Source organism: Lepidochelys kempii, chromosome 10, assembly GCF_965140285.1.
Source record: "Lepidochelys kempii isolate rLepKem1 chromosome 10, rLepKem1.hap1, whole genome shotgun sequence".
Taxonomy (NCBI): domain Eukaryota; kingdom Metazoa; phylum Chordata; order Testudines; family Cheloniidae; genus Lepidochelys; species Lepidochelys kempii.
Window position 1 is genome coordinate 30866221 of NC_136389.1, and position 27968 is coordinate 30894188.

Consider the following 27968-nt stretch of genomic DNA (forward strand, 5'->3'; position numbering starts at 1 on the left):
TCGGCCAGCGACGCTCGTGCCCCACGTCCCCGGCCCGCGTGCTCTGTGCCGAGGCGGGCAGGCCGGAAGTGGGGGCGGGACTCGGGAGGGCGGCGGGCTGAGGGGGAGGGGGCAGCGCCGCGGCCTGGCACCCCCGGCGCGGGAGAGGAGGAGGCGGCGGCGATGAAGCGAGACGTGCGCATCCTCCTGGTGGGGGAGGGTAAGAGCCGGGCCCTGGCGGCCGGGGGGGGAGGGGATCCCGGGGTACGCTGGGTAAAGGAGGGCAACTGAGGGGAGTGGGAGGGGCCTCGGCTCCCCCTGCAGGGTCAGCTTGGGTAAGGGGGACAGACCCCCCACAGAGAGATCAGCCCCCCCCGGGGCACGCTGGGTAATGGGGTCAGACCCCCCCCATGCAGAGAGATCAGCCCCCCCGGGGCACGCTGGGTAATGGGGGCAGACCCCCTGCCTGCAGAGAGATCAGCCCCCCCGGGGCACGCTGGGTAATGGGGGCAGACCCCCTGCCTGCAGAGAGATCAGCCCCCCCCCGGGGCACGCTGGGTAATGGGGGCAGACCCCCTGCCTGCAGAGAGATCAGCCCCCCCCCGGGGCACGCTGGGTAATGGGGGCAGACCCCCTGCCTGCAGAGAGATCAGCCCCCCCCCCGGGGCACGCTGGGTAATGGGGGCAGACCCCCTGCCTGCAGAGAGATCAGCCCCCCCGGGGCACGCTGGGTAATGGGGGCAGACCCCCCCCCACGCAGAGAGATCAGCCCCCCCCGGGGCACGCTGGGTAATGGGGGCAGACCCCCTGCCTGCAGAGAGATCAGCCCCCCCGGGGCACGCTGGGTAATGGGGGCAGACCCCCCACAGAGAGATCAGCCCCCCCCCGGGGCACGCTGGGTAATGGGGGCAGACCCCCCCCACGCAGAGAGATCAGCCCCCCCCGGGGCACGCTGGGTAATGGGGGCAGACCCCCTGCCTGCAGAGAGATCAGCCCCCCCCGGGGCACGCTGGGTAATGGGGGCAGACCCCCTGCCTGCAGAGAGATCAGCCCCCCCCCCGGGGCACGCTGGGTAATGGGGGCAGACCCCCTGCCTGCAGAGAGATCAGCCCCCCCGGGGCACGCTGGGTAATGGGGGCAGACCCCCCCCCACGCAGAGAGATCAGCCCCCCCCCGGGGCACGCTGGGTAATGGGGGCAGACCCCCCCCACGCAGAGAGATCAGCCCCCCCCGGGGCACGCTGGGTAATGGGGGCAGACCCCCTGCCTGCAGAGAGATCAGCCCCCCCCCGGGCACGCTGGGTAATGGGGGCAGACCCCCTGCCTGCAGAGAGATCAGCCCCCCCGGGGCACGCTGGGTAATGGGGGCAGACCCCCCCCCAAGCAGAGAGATCAGCCCCCCCCGGGGCACGCTGGGTAATGGGGGCAGACCCCCCCCCACGCAGAGAGATCAGCCCCCCCCGGGGCACGCTGGGTAATGGGGGCAGACCCCCTGCCTGCAGAGAGATCAGCCCCCCCCCGGGCACGCTGGGTAATGGGGGCAGACCCCCTGCCTGCAGAGAGATCAGCCCCCCCCCCGGGGCACGCTGGGTAATGGGGGCAGAACTCCCTGCAGAGAGATTGGGTAATGGAGAGTGAACCCTTCCCCCCTCGTGCAGAGAGATCAAATCCATGCAGGTCATACTGGGTGCAGGCAATCTCCTCTCCCTCCTCCTACTTCCTGCCAGGCAGGAGGCTGGAATTGAAGAAACGGTGGACTGGCAGGGAGGAAAGAGACCCTCTCTCCTTGGACGGGGGGGAATTGGGTGACTGGGCTCAGGGCTGTTCCTAGCGAGCCCTTCTGCCCCTGTACCACACTCCACACACTGATGAACACTTCCCCTGAGAGTGGGATGTGGGAGTTGTCATCCCTGTTGACCTGTTGGGGAAACTGAGGCAGAGGTAGGGGAGGGGCTCACCCAAGGTCATGCTGCTCATCAGCCCCAGAGCTGGGAGTGGAGCTTGGCTCTCCTGCACCCCAGGCCTGTGTTGTAACCACTAGACCATTCTGCCTACTTTGGCCTATATCTGGAAGGAATTAGCTGATAGAAATTAACTTAGCATTGCCTTGTGAATTAGGGCAGAGGAGCCCAGCCTGCCAGGAGCAGAATTTTCTGTAAAATTAGCCCCAGTTATGAAACATAGCAACATCCAAAGTCCCTCCTGTTCCCTCCATGACTGCCAGGGTGTCTGGGATGTCCCATTGACCAGCCCCAAGGAGGGGGCTGCTGCTGTGTTGGGTCTGCATTGCTGAATTCAGTGGGAAAACACTTACAAGTTTGGTAACCGGCAAAAGTTGGGGGACCAGATCCTGAGTTAGTGTAAACTGGCCTCATTTCATTGAAATCAGTGGTGTGACACAGACTTACACTGACTAGGGATCTGGCCCTGTTTTTGCTTTTAACAGTAACTGACCCCACATACACTGGATTTTCCATTAATGCTTAGATTACTTAATATGTCCCTTCCCTATCATGACGGGTGGCATGTTTGTGTTCAGCAGAGGTGCTTGAGCAGGGATCCCCCCGCGCTTTTAAAGATGGGAGGCTGGTGATAGAACATGCTCTACAAGGCACATTTCTTTATGCGGCGTTGCGGAGGGTGGCTTTGGATGGAGTTGTTAGATTGCCCACCAGGACGGGGCAGGTTTTGCGCCACTGGCAGTTTGTATTTACTTTTGTCCTGTGGGACAACAGCACTTAGAGCCCTGGACAGGTGCCCCCTTTTTATTGTTATACTGATCCAAAGAAAAGAAAGATCTCTAATGTGTGAAGTGGGGTGGATGGACATGACTTTAAGAACCTTACGTTCCCTGTTTGAAATGTACGTCAGTGGGGTTCCATTGGGTTTTGGCATTGTATTTCCCTTTTTTAGAAAGAGGGGCAAGGAGCAGGGGAAATAATCGCAGCACCCCAGCATTCTGCTTGTACATGTGCTCTTCACAGAGGCAGTATTAACAAGAATGGTTCTTGCTTTAGGGCTTCAGCCATGGGACCCAGTGCCAGCCGGGGAGTGGGTTAGGGAAAGGAATGGCAGAAGGATTCAATCCTTGCCCATAATCCTTGAGCCAGCGTGTTCTAGGATGTAGACTCCTACCACATAGGAGACTTAAAATGGTCAAAAGTCCCTTGTTTTAAAAATATGACCTTAGGTGTGGGGAGGCAAGAGGGCTTTGAGGGCCTGGCCGGATGTGAAGGCCAGGAGAAGGCTCGAGCCAAGAGATGTCTTTTAACCTTGGTTTCAGAGATGCACCTCAGGGCTTGTCTACATGGGGGCATTCCCTGGTATAATTGTATTGGTAAGACAATTGTACTGCTAGTCAGCTGTTAGTTCTACCTGTCTAGCTCCCCATGAGGAGACTCTTATTCCAGAAAGAGTGCTTTTCCAGTTTATTTTATGTCACTCTGAAAGTGTTGTAAATTAATCTGGAGAAAGGCACTGTCTTCTTCAGAATAAGTGGGTCCACGTGGGAAGTCAGATCAGTATAACTGGATAACTCTAAGTATAACTCTAGTATAACTCTAGTATAATCAGTATAACTCTAGGTCTGCTGGTAAATTCCCCATGCGGACCAGCCCCCAGAGCTGTGTGCACACAGGCATCTCAGCTGGGACGTGTGCAATTACCATGTAGACATTCCTCACTGTTCCGGCTCCATGCAGCTTTTTCCAATATGAATAACTTTATTCCTTTTTTCCACACTTAGCTCTTCAATCTTGCAAGGTGCAGCACTCTGGTTCGGTTTTTATTGTTTGTTCGGAGCTTCTTTTTAAAAAAGTGCGGCCTGTTCAGGAGGCGATTGCGTTCTAGTGGTCTAGTGGCACAAAGCTAACTATCAGGAAATCTAGGTTTGATTCCTGACTGCCCCAACTTGCAGTGTAATGTCAGGCAAGTCCCTTGACCTTTTTGTTTCTTGGTGACCCCATTTGTAATCCCCCACCTTTGTAAAGCTCTCTCCCATCTAGTTCTTTCCATCCATATAAATTCCCCTCCTTATTAAGGAGATGAACAAGAAGTGGGACAAAGTAACAGCAAAACAGAGCAGTGAAGCCTGGCTAGGCTACAGGCAGAAGAGAAGGAAGGAGAGGATCACGCCCAGCACATGGAATGTCATAGAAACCGGACGAGCCCTGAAGAAAAAAGTTTTAGACACAAAATCCCAGAAGCTAAAGGACAGATACCACAAGAAGTATAGCAAGGCACACTGGGAAGTCAAACGCCTTGTGAGAGCAGACCAACGGCATTATATTGATAATCTGGCAACACAAGCAGAGGATGCAGCTGCTTGTGGTGAACTAGGAACTGTCTACAAAATGACACGACTTATCAGTGGTAAATGGCAGACACCAACAAACACTCTCATCAGGAACAAACAAGGACATGTACGAACAACCGAAAAAGAACAAGAAATGTGCTGGACAGAGCATTTTAAAGAATTGCTGAACAGGGAGCCACCTAAAGAGGAAGCAAACATCCAGGAGGCAGAAGATCTTGATATCAACACAGACACCCCTAACGAAGAGATCATTCAAGCCATCAAATCCTTAAAAAATGGGAAAGCTCCTGGCAAGGATAACTTGAATGCAGAATTGTTCAAGGTAAATCCTAAATTAGCATCATCTATCCTGGCCCCTCTATTTACATCAGTCTGGGAAAGGGGAAAAGTGCCATATAAGTGGACCAATGGGGTTATAGTGAAGATACCAAAGAAAGGAATTCTCAGTGATTGTAATAACTGGCATGGTATCACACTTTTATCTGTGTATTATCACGGTGAGCTCAGTTTTGAAGTCAAAACAGGAGTATGTCATGTCTGCAATCCTCTTCAACATTGCCATCAACTGGGTAATGCGGCATACAATAGAAGACATGCCAAGAGGCATTAAATGGACACCCTTCTCATTCCTTGAAGACCTGGACTTCACAGATGATGTCACTCTCTTATCACATACCCAACCCCATATATACAAGAAAAAACAACTCGACTCAACGCATTCAGTCAGTAAATTGTACTGAAAATCAACCGCAATAAGACAGGTATCATGACCGTTAATATTGCCTCACCATCACCAGTACAGATAGAGGATTATTATTTTCTCACCAGTGTAGAAACATTCACATACTTGGGCAGCACCATCAGCCAGGACGGTGGAACAAGCCAGGACATCTGGAACAAAATCAGTAAAGCCAGGAACACCTTCAGGAGCTTAAATACAGTCTGGAAATCATCAAAATACACCACCAAAACCAAACTCAAGATTTATCAGAGCTGCGTACTTTCAACACTACTTTATAGTGCAGAATGCTGGGGAATGAGAAAGTAGGACATGTCCAAACTGTCTTCATTCCATACAGCCTGCCTCAGAAAAATCCTCTATATCTTTTGGCCCAGAACAATTTCAAACCAAGATCTATTGACAAAGTGCAGCCAAGAGGATCTGAGCACCGTCATTGCCAGGAGGCGTTGGAGCTGGATTGGTCATGTGCTTTGAATGGAAACTGATTCCATCACCAGAGTAGCAATAAGATGGACATCTGAAGGCAATGGCCACCCAAAAACAACATGGCGAAGAGCTGTGGAAGCCGAGCTGAAAAACCTGGGGCACAGCTGGGGAACCATTGAAAGACTTGCTAGAAACAGTGAGGAGTAGAGAAGCTTCGTCCCTGCCCTAACCGCCAGAGGCGTAATAGGAACATGATGATGATGATGAAGGAACTACCTTTGTCATGCTCTCAGAACTCAAAAAATAGCTGGTGGGATTGTCCTCAAGCTTTCCAAACAGATTCCCCGTAGACTGAGCTTGAGCAGAGAAAATTGCACCCCAAAGAGCAAATGCTCTGGGAAGTTAGGAGTGTGTGAAAGCGAGGTTAGCTTCTGAACCGTTTACTGATAGGAAGCTATGGTATTTACTGGTGGGGGGCCCTGGTGGTAATGTGGCACTGATTTCCCTCTCTGCTTCACAAAACAGTTGGGACTTCAGGTTTAAGGATGGGTATGAATGTTAAAGGGAGCCTGTGACCTTCAGTGGTTGTAGGAAATTTCACCCTTTAGCCTCTGGGCTTGGAATGAATTTGCCTTCATCTCTTTGCCCCAACCTCCCACCCCTTTGCTTTGCCACCTGGACAGATTTCAGTCCCTAGTATCTGATGGTTCTGCCACCTCCATTCCCAAATGCCAGGCCTGCAAAGGTCCAGCCTGAACCTCTTGCCTTTCTTTCTCTCACAGCCCGGGTGGGGAAGACATCGCTGATTATGGCTCTGGTGGGTGAGGAGTTCCCTGAGGAGGTGAGCGAGGAGTGGTTTGCCTTTCCTGTGTTTTTAATGTGTCCTGGTCTTCCTGGGAGGGTGAATGTCTGTCTGCCTGTCTGTCATGGGCCAAAGACCAGCAGAGCCTCTAGATGTGAGACCAGCGTTAACAGGCTCATTTCTACTATCCAGGGCAGAATGATCTTGGAGCAGCAAAATCTTCATTGCCTTTCTGGGGGTGTGACTGCGTTTGAAAGGCAGGCTTCTCCCCTTGGTTTTCTTACCGCAGTCCTGCTTTGGAGAGCAGCCTGCCCTTGTGCTCTAGGGTGCCTGGGCCTTTCTCTGTAGCCTGCTGCTGTTGGGCCTTTGGAATGAGCAGCCCACCTGAACAGCTGTCTGCTCTGTTCCATACATTGGCCACTAGAAGATGCTTCCCTAGTCAGCACAAAGCAGTGTCCCTGTCCCCGCCTCCACCTCCTAGCTGCAATGTGTCCTCTCTAGCAAGGCAGTTCAGGCTGCTGTCTCTGGCCCAGCTGGGAAAGTCCCTTGAAATGGTCAGTGTTCTCTGCTCTTCTGTCTACATGCAGAGATCCCTGAGCTGCAGCCATCTGTGTGAAATGCAGAGTAGCCAGCCTGCCCTCATGCACTGTAGAGCCCTTTCCAGCTCCAGGGCGTGGGCTGTTTTAGAAAGGGAAAACACAATTAGCCCAAATGGCCAGCATCTCCCCCTGTCGTGGAACAGATGGTGTAAGTCCCTCAGCCCCTTGCTGGCCTTCAGTGACACTTGCACTGCTGCAGCTCGGTGGGATAGATCTAAATGCCTGCCCCATTTCCACAGCAAAGCCCAGCTAATCGGCTTAATGCTCTTCCCTGGCTGCTGGAAGGTCAGTGCTTCAAGTCAATGTTTGTGTAAGGTTTAAGGGGTGATGGAAGTGCTTAGGGGTTTATCTGCAGGCCAGGAAGGGGAAGGTTTGCCCTTCCATGTCCCCTCTTCTCCTGGGCAAGAGAAGGTAGAATTGCCCCGTTTGGGGCTCCCCTGGGCATTAAGTGTAATGCCATTTCAGCCTCTCCCTCCACGTTACACCACCAAAGCTGGAGATTATTTTAATGCAGAGCCAGTGGGGTGCACAGTGCAGGCTGATAGTGAGTTGTGCCAGAACATCGACTGGCCCCTGCCCTGGAGCCACAGCAGAACTTGGGCTGAGATGTGAGCACTGGAGTAGCCCTGAGTAAGAAGTCAGGCATTACTCCTGCTAGCTGATCAACAGGCTGGGAAGTAACGCCCACTCTCCATGTCCATTCACTCCTGGGCTAGCTTCCTCCTGAGCCTCTCTGTGCTGATGGGCCCAGATCTGCCCAGGAGGGAGCACCTCCTGGAGGAGAGCAAGGCTGATCCCATGTCTCCCACTCCTGAGCTGTGGCTGTTTTGAGGCATATGCTGTGGCCTCAGAGGGGATAGTGCTGAGCCTCAAAAGCTCATGTAGTCCCTGACCCCTCCTCTTTTGCGTCTTTAGGGTGACAGAAGTCTTGTGTGTCTCCTCTTTGTTGTATTCAGCATAGATCTGCCTGTCTCCTCCCTCAAACCCTGCATGCTCTGCCCCTGAGGCTTGCTCCTCCTCATGCTGCCCCGCTGACTGTGTCTGTCTGTTTTGAAGGTGCCCCCTCGTGCAGAGGAGATCACAATCCCAGCCGACGTCACACCTGAGAAAGTCCCCACCCACATTGTGGACTACTCAGGTAGGGCCCCCTTCCTCCTGCACGCCATTGCACCTTCACTGCTTCACCTCTAGCTCTTCCTACTCCTTCCGTCCTCACCAAAACCCACACTGTGCCCAAGCCCCTTCCCAGCTGTGCCGTGCTGCCAGTTCACGTGGCTGTCATGAAGCAGGTGGCGGCAGCCGGGTGACTCTGCCTTTTTCCCTTTCAGAATCGGAGCAAACAGAGGATGAGCTGCAGGAGGAGATCGCCAAGGTGAGTGAGGAAAGGAGGTTGGGGCAGCTGGGTTCGAGATGGCAAGTCAGGGAGTCTGATTCTTTGCCTGGGCAGCCTGCCCATCAGCGTCGCCGAGCGCTGCAATAGGCCATCTCAAGAGTAGTGTTTTGTTAACAGTTTGCGTAACCTCTTCTCTCTTCTCACTGAGCTAGCTCAAGGTCAGTGCTCTTGCTTTCTGAAGTGATTGCCCGGGGGGGGGGGTTCTCAGGAGAGGCAGAAGACGGAGCATTGCGGGCGTGGGCAAGGTGGCATGGTTTGATCATCAGAGCAACCTTCTGGTGAGCAATCTGTGATGATCCCCAGAAGAGTGGACAGGACCCAGCTGTTAGCAGTTCTTGGCAGGTCTGGCAGATTGAGTGAGGGCAGGAGGGGGAAGTCCCATTGTTATGTCTAATACAGCTGGACGTCTTTTCTAATCCTTGTTTGAGCTCAGCCTTCTGCCCTCTCCAGCCCGGAGATCCCATGGGGAAGGAACTAGGCTGGAGTGGCTGTGTGAACCTGCTCCCTCAACCCCACCAGAGCAAGGGTGTATACAAGAGGCTTAAAGTGGGTTACATTAAACCCTGCCTTAAACCCTTGTGTCTTTCTGGGGTTAGGAATAAACTCTCTCCCAAAAGGGGCAATGATCTGCCCATCTGCTTATTTAAAAGCTATCTGAAGCGGGGGTCATGGTGGGATTGGAGGGGAAGGGCGGGGACCCAGGCAAAACATAACAAGTAGGTGGAAAAGCTGTTAGTGGCTCAGTGCAGTGGCTGGGAGCTATGTGGGGTATATCACATGGTGGTGGTGAGGATTAGGGGTTCTGCCCCAGGTGGGGAAGGTGCTGGTTATGGAGTCTCTCCCCAGTTCAGAGCCAACCCAGGCTAGCGGCAAGCAAGGCAGTGCCATCTGCGGCTGTTTGCTAGGCTGTGGATCAGGGTGTCACTGAAGTTCCCAGAGAGCAAGTTTCCACGCTGTAAAATCCACCCTCATTATTGGCGTTAGCTGGCCGATTTGGCAGTCTGAGCAGAGAGGGCTGGTTGAGGGGTTCGTACGGCTGCCCAGTTGCAGCTGATCTCCTTTCCCGCCTCCTCGAAGGAGCTTTTCCCAGAGAGGAATTGAGTCCCATTATGAGGATGCGGGGGCGGGGAAGCTGCCAGGGCCACGTTCTGGGCTGGACTGTGAGTGACACCGTGTCAGGCTGTTGGGCTGTTGCCTTTCAGCAGCAGCCGGTTCACTGAAGATCAACACGTAATGAAATCGGAGCTCCGGCCTGGTGCCGAGGGTGGATTTTGGCAGCTGGAATTACAGGCGGCATCTGTTCAGTTAAGATCATCTGGCTTCTCAAAAGCTTACGAACGGCCTGCGGGGCAGCCTCTCTTGGTATGGGTGTGGCGGGGTGTGCAGGGAGGGGCGGGCGGGCGTTGGTACAAAGTCCAGGGCAGTGGTGAGCCTGCCTGGCTGTTTGTGGGAGGCCTGTCTGCTTGGTAACAGAGCTGTACCATGCCCGGGCCGGGCCCTGTCTTCTCCACACTGGGAGAGGAGCATTGTCTGTGGCACATGCTGGCCTTCGGGTAGAACAACCTCTGCCATGCCTGAGCGATGGGCATTCTGGAGTGCTACCCACGGCTCACCCTGCTGCTCTCTCTGCAGGCCAACGTGGTCTGCGTGGTGTACGATGTCACCGTGGAGGCCACAATTGAGAAGGTAATGGGCTGACTCCAGGCTTGTGTGCTTCTGACCTGCAGAGTCGTGTTTGGCCTCACTCTGCTCTGCTGCCTCCTCCTGTCCCCAAGGGATCTGCCACAGACCATGGCCCCAACACTACCCTGTTCCATGTTCTACATGGAGCACTACACGCTTCTCAGATGCAAGCTGGGGCTTCTGGGGGTAATTTGATTGCTCTTGCTTCTTGCTGAAGCTGCTAGCTGGTTGTAGTCTCCAAGACATGCCACCCCAGCCCCATCTCCCCAGCTCTGTGTGCAAAGGGAATGTACTGCCAAGAGTTGGTCATTAGCCAGGCCACTTTTGCTCAGAGCCATCACTTAGCGCCTCGTCATTATCAGCCACAGGCAGTTCCTAAAGTGATTCAGGGCATGGAGTGCTGGGGATTTCTTCAGACACGATGGGACTCCATCACATCAGACAGAGCAATTCCTGCCCACTCCAGGTGCAACCCACATTGGATCACGGCCAGCCCACCACCCCAGGAATTGGCCTCGGACCCTCGGGGCTGCAGCCTGCATCCTGTTTATTGTCACATGCACTCTGATTATCTGTGGGTTACGTGGAGCAGATGGGCTGTGATGACGAGATTGTTGTATTGCCTCAGCCCCCCGCTGGCTTCCAATTAGTGCACACGCCACATCCCCACCTTCTCTGTCACTCACAGCAGTGGCTAGTCTGTTCTAACAGGGCTTTCTCCTGGTTGCCTTTCAGATTCGGACAAAGTGGATTCCCTTGGTGAATGGGGGAGTTGAAAAGGGTTCCAGGTACTGTACCAAACACAGCTTTTCTGGAGTCCGGTAGGGAAGAGGGCGTGCCAGTGGCACAATGGACCGGCTCTGGGTCCTGCTCCCATATAGCTCAGTGTGTTGGCTGGGCACACAAGCACTTGAGTACAGCCTGATGATTGCTGGCTGTTTGACATGGGCTTGGGAACTGGGAGATCCTGCAGGGAAAATAGCTTGGTGCTGCCTGGGAGCTTCCTGCGAACAGCAGTACACGGTATTAGGGAACGGCCGGCCAGCTCATGGGCCCCACATCTGATAGAGGTGGGGAGACTCTGGAGGCTTTTCCTCCTCTCAGGGTCTTGCTGCCACCGAGGCAAGAGGATCTGCTGGTGAGATGATTCCCGATGTAGGGGAGCAAGTGAGTTGCTGAGTCAGCGCAGGACCACAGAGGCCTAAGCTAACCGTGGGTTGCTTGGACGTAAGGTCGTCTCACGTGCCCAATAGTCTGGTTAGTCCTGCTGATGTATTCATCAGCCTAGGTTGTTCTGGCTGATCCGGTGCCTGGTTCCAGCAGCTGGAGGTGGAAGAGCAGTCAGGGGGCTGGCAGTTCTGTTCCTTTGAGTGCTCTTCTGATCAGCCGCCCTAAGAGCACATGTGCAATGTGGGAGCCCAGATGGGAATTGCGTTGGCCTCTGTCTTTCCACTCCATGACACTTCATCTCTTCTCCCTCCTAGAATCCCAATCATCCTAGTGGGAAACAAGTCTGACCTACAGTCTGGGAGCTCCATGGAGATCATCCTGCCCATCATGAACCAGTTCTCTGAGATAGAGACCTGCGTGGAGGTGGGAAACCAGAGCACTGTACTTTGATTAGTGAAAGGGGGCTGTCCATCCCTGTGAATTTCTAATGTTAATTACTAACGAGAGGCCTGGTTCCATGGGCTGTCACCACAGTGAGTAGGAGGAACATTCTCCATCCTGATTTGGATCTGCCTTCTCAACACTGATCCCTGAAAGAGCCTTAGCCCAGACCTGGTGGGATCCAGTCTCCTGAGCCCACAGGGGAACATGACAGAATTCTCATTGGCTTCTGGGAGCATGAAATGGGCCAAGTGAAACCAACATGTAAATGGGGAATTTCCCTTTTCGGTTTGTTTCCTGGTAACTGTCACTGACTTGAGTCCATGCCTTGATCTGATACCTGCCTGGAGCTGAAACTCACACCTCTCTTGTGCCCTCAGCTCCATCTTCCATCTGGCCCCAGGCCATGTCCACTCATGGTCCCTTTCTCTGTCGTTGCACTAGTGTTCGGCCAAGAACTTAAAGAATATCTCTGAATTGTTCTACTATGCCCAGAAAGCGGTTCTGCACCCGACAGCCCCCTTGTACGATCCAGAGGAGAAACAGGTAATCAAAGCCATCCCTGAACCCCAGTCAGCCTTGCTCTTCTCCCTCCCAGGCATCCACGCACTTCCCAGTAACCTTCCATATCCTGCCTGTACACCCTCAGTCCTCTGGCATGATTGTGAAGCCTCTTGTTCTTAACTGCTGCCTGATTCTCCTTGTGCTCTGCCAGCCGACAGGCGCCACTCCTCTCAGCGGAGTTAGAGAATTAAGTCTTCCCCCTCTGCTGCTAAACTCACTGTGTGCGCTCTGCCCTCCTCCGCAGGTGCAGTTCATGGGGTGCTAGACAGCTGTTGTAGGGAAGCTGAAGCACACCCTGGGAGTCTCTCACCCAGAAGTGCCTCTTGTACACATTGAGCCATGCTGCACTGATACAATAGATCCATCACCAGCCCCAGCAGGGGACAGAGTGATTCGGAGCCCTGAGAGGGCTTCCCCAGGGAAGTGTGTGTGGAAAGCATGGGACTGTATAGTGAGGGGTTTGGTGGAGGTATCCAGACGTATGACTGGTGTGGAGAAGGGAAACCCGCCACCTCTGTCCACCTGGTTCCAATGGTACAAGAACAAAGGGATGTTCAGTGACACTGAAAGGTGGCAAATCATCTTAATGTTTAGAAAAGGCAATACTTTTTTGTGCAACATATGGCTAGCCAGTGGAACTCTCTGCCACTAGATGTCATTGAGGCCATGAGCATAGGAGGACTCTGAAAAGGACTGGACTTTTACATGGATAACAAGATCATCCACGGTTATGTTAGGGGGTCACACGGAAGGGAGGCATACCTTCATAGTTCAGGGCACAAGCAGCCTCTGACTGATAGGGGTGAGGAAGAAAATTCCCATGTGGGCTGACTATGGTTCACAACTTACCCCTACCACTGCAGCAGCTCGTACTGGCTATTGTCAGAGCCAGAGTACTGGTTTAGGTGGACCGTTGCCCTGAGCCAGTACAGGAAGCCTCGGAAGGTGGGTTTGTGGGAGGGAGCACTGAGCTGAAGACAACCTCTTCGTGTGCTTTTCACTATGACTCATTATACCCACAGCTGAGACCAACGTGTGCACGAGCACTTACACGGATTTTCAACATCTCAGACCAGGATAACAACCAGATCCTAAGTGATGATGAGCTCAACTACTTCCAGGTACAGACTCCTTAGCGCTTGGATTTCCAGGGGGTCCCCTGTCCCTGGGCTGTGATATCACCATGACCACTGCTCCTGTTTCACCAGTAGTGTTACCTACAGCAGCTGCACACATCCCCTCCTGCCTGTTCTCTGGAAAGCCTCTCTGATTCCTACTTCCTTCTAACTCCAGGGTAAAGAGAGAGTCCCTTGCATGGCACATTGAGACCTTTTTGGACTCCTGGTCCTTGATGCCAAAGGGGAATGCCAGCAGCTAGTGTTCTGGCACACAGAGATCTGTGTATCTGATCATCTGTCTAGAGAAGGGTTTCATGCCCACACACTGTGAGCAGGGCCAAGCAGAGCTGTGGAAGGGATTGCTCTGTGATGTGTGAAGCAGGATACCCCTAGAGAGTAGCAAGGAGTTCTGCTGCATTGACTGAGGAGTAGGGACTCATGTAACAGGAATAAGGCAGAGCTGGCAATCCATGAGGTGAGTGGAGTTTGTCTCCCTGTGATTCAGTGGCAGGTTTTGCTTGGAGTCCCAGGGTGTGCATAGGTACCTGTATAGCAAGAGTCTGGCAGCTCTTGGGAAGCGGCCTTCTAGTTGGAGTAGAGAAATGAAGTAATTAACAGGGGAGGGCTCTGGAGTGGGTTTCAATTCCTTCCCTTCCTTCTGGAGAGCTGGAAAGAGACAGGGAGGCTCTCTGCTGGCAAGGGGCTTTCCTGACCTTGCCCTTGTTTCTCTCGGAGGTAGAAGTCTTGCTTCGGGAATCCCCTGGCCCCCCAGGCCCTGGAAGACGTGAAGACAGTTGTGTGGAAGAACACCACGGATGGGGTGCAGGACAATGGCCTGACGTTAAACGGTAACTGAAGCAGGCAGCTTTTGTGTTGGTGTCACTGTCTCCTTGCTCCGTTCCTGGCCACTCTCCCCTCTGGCAGCTGGGAGACAAGCGTTTTGCTGGGCAGAGAAGGACGGCAATAGATCTTCAGGAGCATGGGCCATGGTTTTGTACCCCGGCCCACACACCATAATGAAAAAGCTCATTGGGCATCTTCTCGGATGAGCTGGTGCTTGGCCTAGAGCCCCAGAGCCGCCTGATTCAAGGCCCCGCTTTCCCAGAGGAAGGAAGGCTTCTTTAGGGAACGTCCTGTTCTGACTTTGTGCTGAAGCACCTTGCTGGCTGGGCTGAGCGGAGCTTGCTGCTCCATTGCACCATAGCGCTGTCTGCATGGTGAGACCCTGCCTCTCTGCTCACAGGCTTCCTCTTCCTCAATACCCTCTTCATCCAGAGGGGGCGGCACGAGACCACCTGGACCATCCTGCGCCGCTTTGGCTATGCTGATGAGCTGGAGCTGACGGATGACTATCTCTACCCACTGTGCGTACAGGGCTCATCGTCTCCGATGCTGGGGAGGGATTGGCAGGCTGGGGATGGGGTCCCCCAGGGAGACGGCTCAGAGCCATCTCGATGAGCCTTCCTTTTCAACCACCATATTCCTTTCTGAGGAGGCTTGGGGTCTCCCTTCCGTCCTAACTGACCGTTTGCAACGATGTGTGGTCTCTGAGCAGTGAGGTTCTCCTTTACTCCCAGTGGGTCTGGCGCGGCAGGAGCTGAAATCCAACCGGATGACAGCGCACAGCACCCAGTCCAGTTCTCTCGCAAGGGCAGAGTCACGCTCAGTGCCCCTGCACTGGCCTGTCTAGGAAGTCAGGATGTGGGGGCTGACAGACCACTAACCCCAGTGGCACTGTTGATTCCATTGGTGCCCACAGAGGGGAACAAATGGGACCTGGACTGTGACTTTCAAGTGAAATCACTAAGGGGATTTTGAAGTCTGTTCTCTCTCGGCAAAACTGTTTGGAGCAGTAAACCGTCAGCTCAGTATTCAGCTGGATTTTGCAGCTGCCTCCTCTTCTCTGATCCCTGTCATGCCCCCAAACTAACGAAAGGGTTTGTATTGTGAGCTAGAGAATCCTATAGCCAAAGCAGCAGGGCTCGTGGGGGGTATAACAGGGCTCTCACCATTGGAAGGGGAGCTACTGTGACTTAAGCACCATTGTGACATACCAGGGTATAATTCAGGCTAGTGGGAGACTGTGTCATCCCTGCCCTGCAACTTTTGGTGCCTTACAATGTTTTGCTGAAGCAGCTCCCAACTGGGCTGCTCCCAGACAGTCTCCAGCATGCAAGCCATGCCCTGAGTGTCTGTGTATAGCTTCAGCATGCCAGCCACACGTGGGTTACACTCCAGCTCTCACCAGCCTGGGTTATACTGCAGGGTGACCCCAGCACACCCCCAGTCCCAGATTTCTCCAGGAAATGTATGTATAGCCCTCTCCTGGACAGTACACAATATTTTCAGTCCGTTATTTTTTAAAGGGTATCATATGCCAGCTGATTGATTGTCTCAAATAGTTACTCAGACACCTCAGTTTAAACACATTGGATTAGATAAAACAGAAAATCAAGTTTATTAACTACAGGTCGAGATTTAAGTGAGTACAGGTAATGAGGCATAAAAGTCAGAAATGGTTACAAGAAAAATCAAGATAACACCTTTCTTAATACCAGATTTAACAAATGATACCAGATTCAAGCAAAGTTTCTCACAACATGCCCTCTGCAGTCTTACTGACCAAACCCTGTAGGGCAGGACCCATCCCGCAGAGTCCAACGAATGCTTCCTTTGTCGCTCCAGGTGCAGGGAGAGAGAAGAAGGGTCTCTTGTGGGGGTGTTTGTCCCTCCTTTCTCTAGTTTCAGTCCCTCTCTTGAAAAACATTTCCAGCGGGGCACTAGGAGACTGTCTGTGTGGAAGGATGTTCCTCACTGGCTTTTTCTCACCTGTTGGAGCTTTGTTCGTTTTCTGTCCTGCGTGATAACTCTGTTCCCTGCTTAAATGCAAATGAAGCAGAGCACACATTCCTTTGTTGAGGACAGACCTGTTTACCAGCCTCAGTTTGGGTGGGGCTGTGGGGTTTGGAACATGTGTTAAGAACTTCATACAGGGAACTCTTGTAACGTCACATAGTGTTGCTACACTTTTTTTAACAGGACAATATTGACCAGCAAACTGAGTTTTCAAATGATACCTCACAAGACATGCCTTGCACAAAAATTATTGCACTAGCGTGTAGGGTGTGAAAATGGGTGTATTCTGTCACGGCCACTCTGTCTCTTGCTGAATACTGCACGTGGAGCTTATGACAGAGCAAAATCAACACAGAAGGGGCTGCAGCAGCATTTCCCCCCGCCCCCCCAACTTAGATAAGCATCCCAGGCCCAGGGAAGAATCCTGTATTCCTGTAAGTCAGGTTTCAGAGTAGCTGCTGTGTTAGTCTGTATCTGCAAAAAGAACAGGAGTACTTGTGGCACCTTAGAGACTAACAAATATATTTGAGCATAAGCTTCCGTGGGCTACAGCCCACCTCATTGTAGCCCACAAAAGCTTATGCTCAAATAAATTTGTTAGTCTCTAAGGTGTCACAAGTACTCCTGTTCTTTTTTCTGTAAATCAGGGGCACCCAAACATAACCAACTGAGGGCTGCATTAGCAACTTGCCCACAGACTGCGCCCAGTTGCTTTGAAATGGAGCAGATTGCAGCCAGGCCACTGGGATCAAGATGAGGCATAGTCAGCTGGGAGCTAGTCTCTTAAAACCATAGTAGGGCGCCAGGGGATGCACTCTGGCCTCGCCTGTTGTTGGTGTTTGGGAAGTTGGCTGTTTGGACTCCACTGACCCAGGTCTCCTCTGCCTGCCCATTGGAGCTGTGTGCAGGTGGTTGGCCTGTTTGACTCTGAGGGTGCATGCTGCCAGTGAAAACTACTGCAACAGGCTCTGTTCAGAGGATCCAGACCATGGGCCAGATCCTCCTTTCTCGTGTAATTGTTTTGTGTTGTCCCCCCGCCATGGGCTGTTGGATGGCGTTGGGCAGCCATAGCGATTCCTGTGCTAGTCACCAGGTTCAATGAAGAGAAGTCTAAGTGGACGTCCCCAGTGGGGGAGTTAGTGTGTCCCTGAGTGCCTGGTTAACAGGTTGCACTGACTTGTTCTCTCTCCCTCCCTGCAGGTTCCGCGTGCCCCAGGGCTGCTCCACGGAGCTCAATCACTTTGGATACCAATTTCTGCAGCGGATGTTTGAGAAGCACGATAAGGTGAACTGGGCTTCGCAGGGAGTGGGGAGGCAGGTGGCTGTCAGGCTGTCCAATCCCACTGCGAGTACCCTCACAGTCTCGCAGACATGCTTAGCTGACTCTGCGCTCTTGCTCACAGGGGCATCTTTGCAGTTGCTCTTCACGCAGTCCCATCTGCTTATTCTGTTGTCCTTGCATTCTCCTTCCTTGGGGGGATTAGGGTAAGGCAGCCCAGGGCCAGAGAAAGCATCTTCGTCGCATGCATGTGACCTCTGGATACAGAGGATATTTTGCAATGCATCGTAGCTAGAAGTTAAACCAGACTCTCTGGAAACTCCAGCTGGTGCAGAGCATGGCAGCCAGCTGTCTGACCAACACAGCTTGTTGAGAGCACACAGCCATAACCTATGATAGTGCCCATCCTCGAACAGTGAAGTCTTAGTGACAAAGGGGAGGCTACTAGGAATTGGAGACAAAGCCACCTTGGCAGCTGGCCCACAGCAGTGGAACAATTATAAATGACCACATACCAGACAGCCATCAGGGGAGAGCACAAGGCCCAAAGAGGGGAGAAGGAAGAAAGCAGTTTTTGCTCTTTTCTGGCTCTTTGAAGAGTGAGAGAAGAGCGTGCCACCTCTGTGCAACTCACTCATCTGGGGCGTGATGCTCCAGTTCCGCAGTGATGTGCGCTGCATAAATACCCAAGCCCCTGTGCGCTCTGAAGCAGGCCAAGCCTCAAATCTGCAGCACTCCAGTGTGGCGAACTGATAACTCTGTGGCAGTTTCCTTTACGTGTTTTAAAAAGGAGGGTTTTCTTGAGTTCAGCCTGAAGGCAAACAGCCCAATCGCTCGTCTCCCCCTTTATTTGGTTATTCAATTCTGTGTTACACTGCTCCTGCATTTTCCATTCTCAGTGTGTTACTGCATCATAGAAGCTGTCTGGGGCAAAGCTGGCAGCTGAGTGATGGGCAGTTAGAGCTTTTGGCCCCTGAAAAAGTGTGGAAGGAAGTTGGGGATTGTAGGGTAAGCACATGGGCTGGGTGTTTCTGCTAAAACAATCAGCAGTGAAACAGCTGTTGACAGTGAAGTTACCATCTCTAGGCTTCAGGGTTTGCACTCCTGAAGAATGATGTCCGTTTCACACTGGATAGATGTCAGTTTCAGGCAGATTCAGGCTTTCTGTAGACTCAAGAAGACAAGGTTGCATTGTTTACAGGTGGCTCCCGTTGTGGAGGGGCTCTCTGCAGCTCTAAGGATTAGAAATATTTTTTTCAGCGAAAGCTGATCGGGAGCAAAATTCTGCAGCAGCAAGTGATTTCTTCACCCGGGTGTGCTGTTACCGAATCGCAAAGTCTATGGGGCTCTGGCTGTGCCCGGATAAATACATCACTTCAGCATAATTAGCCAGCATGTGGGCATGTATAGCTATGCACAAGAGTGTATCCATAATGCTCTGGGTCTCCAGGTGGCTCCCACTTCAAGCATCAACTCTCCCTTTGTGTTCCCAGGACAGAGACGGAGCCCTCTCACCTGTAGAACTACAGAGCTTCTTCAGTGTCTTCCCCTATGTGCCCTGGGGACCTGAACTCTACAACACGGTATGCACCACTGATAAAGGCCTGCTTTCACTGCATGGATTCCTCTGCCAATGGACGTAAGCGCAGTCCCTCTCCATCCCCCTTACTCCAGTTCACTTAGCACATCCCTGGCTCCGTCAGGGTTCTCTGTAACTGTCAGGGTTCTCTTTGCTTGGATCCCCCAGGCTGGTATCCTATCTGGATGTCCATCACTGCCTAGAGTACTTGGGTTACTTGGGCTACCCCGTCTTCTCTGAGCACAACTCTCAGACACAGGCAATCACAGGTACGTCATCCCTCCAGTGTCTCCAGCATTGCCTCTGCTATCCTTGGACCCTTGGTGCCCACCTTCCTAGTGCTAACACAGGGTTCTCTGCATCCCCTACTCCAGTTACCCGGGAGAAGAGAATTGACCTGGAGAAGGGTCAGACCCAGAGGAATGTGTTCCTCTGTAAAGTGATTGGCCCCAGGGGCACGGGCAAATCTGCGTTTCTGCAGGCCTTCCTCGGGAGGAACCTGGCTGTGAGTATGCATGCTTTCCTGCCCCCAAAACCCCTTATCTCTCACCTGGAAGCTTAAAAAGATGAGGCCTTCAAACTCCTTCTGTGTCGCTGTGCATATGTAAAGCAGTCCCGGGCATGTACTGACTAAGGGCTGGGAGCCCAATGCCTGGAGTATCAGTGAGGAGACCTATTAATTCATCTACTTCATCCCTCTGGCCCAGTGCAGGATTGTTCCCTACAGCACGTTCCCTCATACTTTATTCCGACTAGTTTGAATGTCCCAAACTGTGAGGCTCCCACCAGTTCTTGTGGGCAGACTGTTCCACCTGAGATCTGGTAGATCTCACTGACGGTGTTTTCCCCTGATATTCAGCCTAAGTTTTCCTTCGTTTCCTGGAGCAGAGCAGCAGGGTCCTTCCTCACACTGCTTCCCGCACTAGGAGGCCCTCTCTGCTGTGGGGTTTTGGGGGAATTGCCCGTTCCCTGGGATGAATGGATGAGGAAGCATCTAGTCTTCATAGTTGCTTACTCAATAAGTCTGTATCCTCTCTGGTTCAGAGAGCAGCTTGCTGTGAATGGCTTTGTTCACGTGCCAGAAGCACAGTGTGCTGGAGCCGCTCCCCTGTAATAGTTTTGCCTCCAGTAACAGGTTGCTGTAGCACTTGGGGACTCTTGGGACAATGTTCACAGGCACCAAGCCATGGTAAACGTTCTCTCTTCCTCATGGCTGTACTGCTGTTGTCCCCTTCCTTGCAGGCACACAGAGAGTCCCCGGGAGAGCTGTCCTTCTATGCAATCAACACTGTCCAAGTCAGTGGCCAGGAAAAGTATTTAATAGTAAGTCCCATGGAGCAGGAGACTGGGGAAGCTCTCGAGGATGGACTAGCCACTTCCTTGGCCATGCGGAGAGCAGAAAGGCTTCATGGGGATCTTAGAGATGTCTCAATGGAAATGGTCATGAGGAGGATGCAAGCAGCATTTAAGACCTCTCCAATATGCAACCCCTGGTCTTAAGAGTCCATTCTGAAGTATCCTCATGGTTTCCAGTGCTGTTTGCTTTGTCCTGTAGTTAAAGATTATTTTCTGCTAGGCAACCACTTTTGGGTGTTCTCTAGAGAGTGGCATATGCACCACCTACAAAGGCATGGAGAAGGTAATGACTCATCATGGGTCATAGAGCAGGTCGCTGCAGTCCTTACTCCCAGCCCTCTGCTGTAGCAACTAGATCACAGCAGCCTTTGGGGCTTCTGCTTCAGCGGCTGCCCTGACATGCTGTTCCTGCGACAGCCTTGGGTTGGCGTGACCTGTGCGTTGGTGGGAGAAGTGCCACAGTCTCCAGACGCCATGTGATCTTCTGGCTTCATGTCTTGGCTATCTTCTCTTGGGCCACTTTCCTTTTCTTTCCTCTGCTCCAGTTGTATGAGATTGATGTGGACACGGAGTTCATGAAGGCCTCGGACGCGGCGTGCGATGTCGCCTGCTTAATGTACAATGTGAATGATCCCAAATCTTTCAACTATTGCGCCTGTATTTATAAGGTAAGCATCACGTCCTCCCCTGAGCAGCAGCCCCAGTCCCTTGGAAGGAAATCCGCATCCTAATAGGAGGGGCAGGCTGTACCATACCGAGGATTCCTGCTTGCTCTGTCCCATCTGTTAGTGCTGGCACCATGACAGCTACCAGTTCCACCAGGGATCCTGCAGGTGAGCCCCCCTCACAACAGAACTCACTTGCTGTTCTGCAAGGTGACCTTCCCGTCACAGGGGCCACCCCTGCCACATCCCAGCTTTGGATTCTGCTGCTCCCTTTCCCCTCGATGTTTAGTGGGTGATGACCACTTCCCTTTATCTCCCTCTCGTGACCTTTGTGTCTCCTACACAGCAACACTACATGGATGGACAAATTCCCTGCATCTTCGTCGCCTCCAAGTCAGACCTGCCAGAAACAACTCAGCAGCATGGACTCTCGCCTGCTGAGTTCTGTTACAAGCATCGCCTGCCGCCACCATTCTACTTCACCTGCAACAGCCCTGGCCTGCCCAGCACTACCATCTATACCAAACTGGCCACGGCAGCTGCCTTCCCGTCAGTACTCTTTCTGAATCACTAGAGTGCACTCTTCTAGGCATACGGCCTGACTGGGGGCAGGCAGAATGCATGTGAGACTGAGGGGTGTATGTTAACACAGCCTGCAAATGTTACCAGCTCAGGCCCATGTTATGGCACTTAGATGATGGTGAACAGGATCCCTTTTAAGCCAAAAAGCACTTTAAATACATCCGTTTATTTTTATTTTATGGCTTATTGCTGTCAGATCTGAGCTCCTTACCCTAGCATGCCTGGGAGGTAAGGAAGTATTTCTGTCCTCATCTTACTGAGGCATAGCATGGTATGCCTGAGAGCACTTTCAGGAAGTCAGTGGCAGAGCCCAGAAAAGATCCCGGATCTGCCTTAGCCATAGGATCAGCCTTCCTGTCCTTTAGTGTGAGTAGGGTCTGCAGAACGAGTCTGTAAAAACAGCACCTTCGTTCACACTGGCCTGGGAGCAAAGTTTATTTTTAAAAACTGAAATAAGTGTGTAGCCCTGCACAGCCAACTCAGCTCTGGGGGAGAGAGCTGGATTCCATTCCAGCCCATGCACCGCCAACAGAATTGTCAACTATGGTCCCATTGCAGGATCTTTATTGTTGATGCATGAGTTGGAAAGAGCCCAGTGAGAATTTCTAGACCCAGGCGAATCGGTCTTGTATTTTCCCCCTAAACTGATCAGATTTATACCGAGATCAGTAAAATGGAGCCCCATGAGGCCATTTGTACAGAGTTGCTTTCTGGAGTAGAAATGGGTCGCCCAGTCAAGCAGATTTAGGCTCAATATTTAGGTTTGGCAAAAGAAAGTAACTAGAAAAGTTCCTGGATAGACCACTGCCTGCAGTAAGAGCATTGTTTTAGTAGAGGGAAGCTAGAAAATGAAGCTGACCTGTCTAGTTAGGTGCAGGGAGAAAGCTCATACTGGGAGTAAATTAGATTGTTGATACTAGAAGAACGATAAGCAGATATGAGATGTTTTCGTTGGTCTCCATTTAGTAAACATTTTTTCTTTTAGCGCTGCTGCTTTTTTCTCCACAATATTAAAATTTAAATATTCCTAATATATCTAGGAAATTCAGTATGAGTAAATAACATGCATCATGGAGGCCCTGGGATTGGCTGTTCTTTGATTCAGCAGTGTATGAATAATGGATTTTTCTCTCCTTCTTGGGGATGTGCCTGGATTATATAGAATTGGATGATGCAGGCTTGCTCAGGAAGCTGACTCGCATGGGGAGGCTTGGTCCAGTTCTGCTTAACATCCTCGCAACTGCACTGTAATGCACTCCAGACAGGCAGGCTCCACCGACTTGTCCTGTGGGCAACTACTGGCCTTGATCCTCCAGGGCATGGAGTCCCCCGCTTTGAAAATATTTCAGTCTGAGAGGACCCCCCCAACCCTCTAAAAAAATTAAAAGGGGTTAGCAAATTACTGTACATATAGGCTTACCATATTTCAAGTTCCCAAATAGAGGCCACGGGGAAGGCGGGTACAGCAGCTGCCATGCTCAGGCCGTGAGCAACATAGGAGAAGTAAGGTAGCAATACTATACCATGCCACCCTTCGGACCAAAACAGAGGTCATGCCCGGGAAAATCCCAATGTATAGTAACCCTAAATTAAGGGTTAACTGTTTAAGCATTTGGAATGAAATGCAAAGGATCTAAAGATTATTGTAATGTTGTCTGTGATCTCACAACCCCCCTACAGTTGTCTTTTGGGTTGGGACCCCCAGTTTGAGAAACGCTGTTCTAGGGCTTGCCAGTAACTGCCACGTCTCAGCAGCCCTTAGTGGGTTTGATGTATTTTGATCTCAGCGTTGAAAGGTGTAAATGCAGCTTGGCCTAGAAAGGAAGAAGTAGAACTCCTGGTTTGTACCAGTTATTTTGATGATGATGTGCTATTTATACCCTTGCTAAGAAGAAAGCATGTTGGTAAAGCCTGTTTCCATCCCACCCATTCATAACTGCACTCAGAAGGGCAAAGGAATAGCTTCATTCCATTGTAATCTGATCTGATGAGCTACCAAGGGATCAGTGCACAGATGATGGCGAGGACCAACCTTACAATGCTTCCTTTGGTCCTCCATATCCCTTCTCCTCTTTTCTCCCTAGAGACAGTGAAAGATTTCCAGATTGCAAAATTTCGAGACAATTCTCGGGTTCCCCTTTTGGAGCCAGCTATAGAGCTGGGCACATTTTTTTCTTTAAATTTTGAATTTTCCAAATTAAGAAAAAAAAAAAGGAGGGGGGGAATTGTCCTCCACACCCACCCCCGTTCTGCTGCTGCTTTACAGGTTCTCTGCTCTACTCAAGGGGTGAGGCTAGCTCCACCGTCCTCTGGGGAAGTGCTGGCCCTTTGTTGTCAGCTGCGGACTGAAAGGAGCTAGGTCTGGGGCTCTCTGTACATGCACTTTTTGCAGGTATGGCGTTGTCATGCCAGTGCAGAGCGCTTATTCCAGCACTACTGCTCTGTAAGCTGAGGGCTGGCCACAGGAATCTATCCCATGGCCAAGTGCATCCTGTCCTCTTGGGCTGACAGTTTCTCTGTGTGTGTCTGTGTGGTTGTACGACCCTCGTCTGTGCAGTTCGCTGAATGGCTTCTTGTCTGTTTCTTTGCAGTCACCTGAACGACACCGACCTGGGAGCTGCTTCCTTCTGGCTCAGGGTAGCCTTGGGAGCCAGTATCACGGCTGTGGTAGGATTTGCACTTTACAAAGCACTGGCAAAGAGCAAATAAGCAAGAAGAGAACTGACCTTTCCCCCCCTTCCCTTCCCAATGCTTACCTAAGACAGACACCAGCTTCCCTCTCCTACTATAATGCACCCAGATAGGAAGGATCAAACTGGCCCTGCCTGGACCCTCACAAGGAAATTCCTTCCTCCCCCAAACCTGATTACAGCACCAGCAAAGCAGACCCACAAACAGGATCCTCCAGACCTAATGACAGCAACCAGAATGATCAAGAATGTCGTTCTCTATACTTCTAACGTACCCATCACTAGGGGTTTGACTCTGAACGCCCCATTGCTCAACGTTACCCTCAGTCCACTCTGCTGTGGGAATGTCATGGTCTCCACTTGCCATGTCTGAGCATCTGCAGAGCCTGGAGTCCAGTCTCCCGGGGCATTGAGGGGGTCACCTGTGTCTCTTTTTATATTGTTTTTAACACCATCTCAGACTTGAAACAAACGACGTGCCCTGGGAAAGCTGTACATATCTTTCAGACCGGGGTGGCAGCGATCACGCCTGTCCAGTCTTTTATTCCCAGGGAAGGTATCATTTTATATCATAGTGTGGTTCACGGGGACTTCCTGGAGCCCGTGGGGACTCTGCAAGCACCAGAGTTGGTGCCAACTTGTGTTTTCTCTCCTCTGGGGTGGAGATGTGCAATGAGCTCGCGGCCCTGTCCCTATAGCACAAGGTCTATCAGGAAACAATGGACAAACTGGGACTTAGGAAGCCTAGGCTACCTAAAAGAATGTATTGTAAAAGGTGCCACACAGAGGGGGATTTACCCATCGTGCTCCTTGCCGTCTAGTAGCCATCTAATGTCTCCTGGTATTTATTGGCATATCCTTGAGTTGACTGCTGGCCAAACCCTATTGTGAGCAGTTGTCCTGAATACCTCCTTACCTTAGAGGCATTGTGACTCTCCAAGCAGCCGGAGTTTAGCAAAGCTACACTTCTGGAAGCATTGTGACTTACAAGGTATTCCAGGGACCCTTCTGCCCTTTCCACATGTCCAGGGATGCCATCCGGTTCAAGTTAATATCGGAAGCCTTTACAATGGTCACCAACAACCCCCTTAGATTAGTGAAAGGGAGCCTTTGAAAACCTCATCTACTACTTAAGTATTCCTATACTTCACTTGGCTTTGGGCAATGGAAATTGTTTAGTTACTTTCCCTTTCTGGCTTTCCTGCACTAGCTCAAGGCTGCCATTTTGGGGTTGCAAACACTGCAGGGGTAGAGCGGTTTGGTTTGGAATCTGCCTGCCTGTTTTCTGTGACTTTTACATTCAATGTCATGAAATGACTTTTTAATAGTGGGCTTTTTCAGATGTTTTTTTAAATTTCCATTTGGGTCTAACCTACCGGTGTCCCTGTAAAAGACCCTGCATTGTGACATCACTCCAGTGTCAGCCAAAGGCAGTCACTAGAAAATGATTTCCAGGTGCTCACCGCCTGCCTGCTCAGCCAAGCTTCCTAGCAGCTGCTTTTGTTGTATCTATTCCAGCCAGTCCCACCATGCACAGGTATGGGGGATTGCTGCCTGCCCGATCCGTCATCCGCTTGTCCCATGCCGCCCTTCACAAGACCGTTTCCCCCTTTCCTACCCCATCTCGCTTGGGTCACCAGTATTAATAGGCATCATGGGAGGTGTGTTAACCTGGGCAAGGATGGCGTGTTTGGCAGCGTGGTATACCGGCTGCTTAAGCAAAGGACTGATGTGCCTGAATTCGCCGTTAGAAATGTGGGGTTGGTATATTACCTGCACAGTGTCAAACCAGTACTGTAATGTTCCTGTGTCAGCCGCAGTCCCTGATGGAATTTGTGCCGTTGATGCAGATGCTCAGTGACGGGTATTGTGCAGCTAAGTAGCCAATGTCCGTACTGCATGGCCATGGTCTGAGCAGGGCTCTCCAGCGGCACACAATACTTCGTATACGTAGCTTTCACTGTTGAGTCTCCTGGAATTTCCTTGAACTGGAAGTTTTGCTTTCTCTGACACCCTGGCTTTTTCTGATCCAAAGTGGTTAACTGGCAGACACAGGGGCTGCCAGCCCCTTGCTGCTCCTTCTCTGGTACAGACACCAGCTCCCATTTCATTGGCCCAGCACAAAGCCCCAGTGGGACTAGCTGAAGGCCATCCCAGGGGTAAGGACCGTCTTCTCCACCAGCCAATCCAGGCCTGTCTCTGCTTTCCTCACCTCCGATCTACATAAAGTTTCCACTCTGTTTATGGCTTTTGCTGGAGAGCTGAAGAAAAACAAAGTGTTGATTCGGGAAATGCCGCGAGCACCTTTGGCACACACTCAGGGCAGGCTTGTGTACAGTATCCTTGTGGGATGACCTGATGGAAGATGTACCTGTTTCCTGTATGCTTGTCTATAGTTTAAACTAGTTTCGGGCTGAAGGCAGGGCTCGTAGCAGGAGCATGCGTTTAAATCCTTTTGTGTAGGGGGTCCTCTGGTGACTGAGTACAACGTGTTCCTCCTTAACTGGCATGCTGGGGTGGGGATTGGGCTGGCTCCCTGGTCTGGGGGCAATGCATCTCAGACTTCTCAGGCTGGGCCTGCTCCAGTGGCCTTCTGAAGGAGCTCAGCACAGCTCTCATCCTCTCTGATTGTTGGTGGCGTGTAACGTGTGTGCTAGTCAGAGTGGCTCCTGCTGCGGAGCCTGTCTCTCCGAGCTGAGGCAGAGAAGGGTGGGGTGGCGAGATTTTGAACTTGTGGCATTGGCTTTGCGGTGTGGAGCCTGTGGCTGTGGGTCTAAGTCTCCTCGCCAGGGGGTGGAGGAAGAGCACCTACCGGCTGCCAGAAGCTGACAGACACACCTGTGCTGGGTGCTGTTGCACAGATCAGTGAGTCGCCATGCTTGCATGGCTCTGCAGCACAGAGCTGACTGGCAGTGAGTGCCCTCCCTCGGGCCATGGGGCATTGGCTAAATCAAGGCAAAGGGCTCCAGAGCATTTCTGTTTTTAACCGAGCCACGTTCCCCTTTTTCAGTGAACTTTGAGTGTTCACATGGTGCACAGCCTTTGCCAGAGAGCCTTCCTGTCGTGCTCCAGGCTGCCCCACAACAGCAGGGAGCAGAATTCAGCTAGCAGTGCCCAGCTGTCTCTGTCCTTGGGGCTTGCTGCAGCTGAGAGGAGCTGGCTCTTTGTGAGTGTCCGTGTGAGATGCCGACAGCCCACCGGCGGCCTGGGATTGAGCTTTCTCTAAGAGTCACTCTCATGACAGCTGCCGTCCTGGTTGAAATGGAGGACACAGTTCTGTGGCTTTTCCCCCCCCTTGTTCCCTTGCCCACCTCTCATTGCTGGTGGGAGTAATGTTGATTCCATCATACAGTGGAATCTGTACAATCTTCTGGCTGAAGTATTTTTTGGGCCCCCAGAAGCCATGTTGTCTGTGCTGGGGGGGCCGGGTCCACTTCAAGTTTCCCATTTCACTGGCTGTTCCCTGTCCTGGTTTGAGTCTGTTAAGTCTGTGGTGGCCTGCTGTCACAGCCAAGACCCAAATGTGGCATCTTCTATATGAAAAACACTGTAATGAAGTGCAGAGGCCGGAAGGCTGTCTGCTCTTGACATTGTTCCAGTGACAGTCCGGATCCTATAAAGCCATATGATTTTATCAGATAAATTCTGTAAAAAAGATACATTTTTATGCACCTTCTGACTGCAAATTCCTTGTCTGCTTTTCTTATTGGCGGGGTGGGAGAGGGTGAGT

General features: G+C 51.9%; 1 protein-coding gene across 3 annotated transcripts; it reads left to right on the forward strand.

The window, feature by feature from the left end:
* Window positions 1-78: 78 nt before the first annotated feature.
* On the forward strand, window positions 79-27914 carry RHOT2 (ras homolog family member T2). Of its 3 annotated transcripts, XM_073362611.1 has the most exons (19): window positions 79-199; window positions 6244-6302; window positions 7919-8000; window positions 8191-8234; window positions 9888-9941; window positions 10674-10726; window positions 11423-11531; window positions 11994-12095; window positions 13136-13234; window positions 13971-14079; window positions 14475-14595; window positions 17288-17372; window positions 18860-19005; window positions 19114-19214; window positions 19320-19450; window positions 20188-20268; window positions 20847-20969; window positions 21313-21515; window positions 24140-27914. In XM_073362611.1, the coding sequence occupies exons 1-19, from the start codon at window positions 163-165 to the stop codon at window positions 24255-24257; spliced, it is 1857 nt and encodes a 618-aa protein (XP_073218712.1). In that variant the 5' UTR covers window positions 79-162; the 3' UTR covers window positions 24258-27914. The 3 variants fall into 3 exon arrangements, with proteins under 3 accessions (XP_073218712.1, XP_073218713.1, XP_073218714.1); XM_073362612.1 differs by lacking the exon at window positions 9888-9941; XM_073362613.1 differs by lacking the exons at window positions 79-199; window positions 6244-6302; window positions 7919-8000; window positions 8191-8234; window positions 9888-9941 and adding an exon at window positions 9965-10124.
* The last annotated feature ends 54 nt before the right edge of the window (window positions 27915-27968 follow it).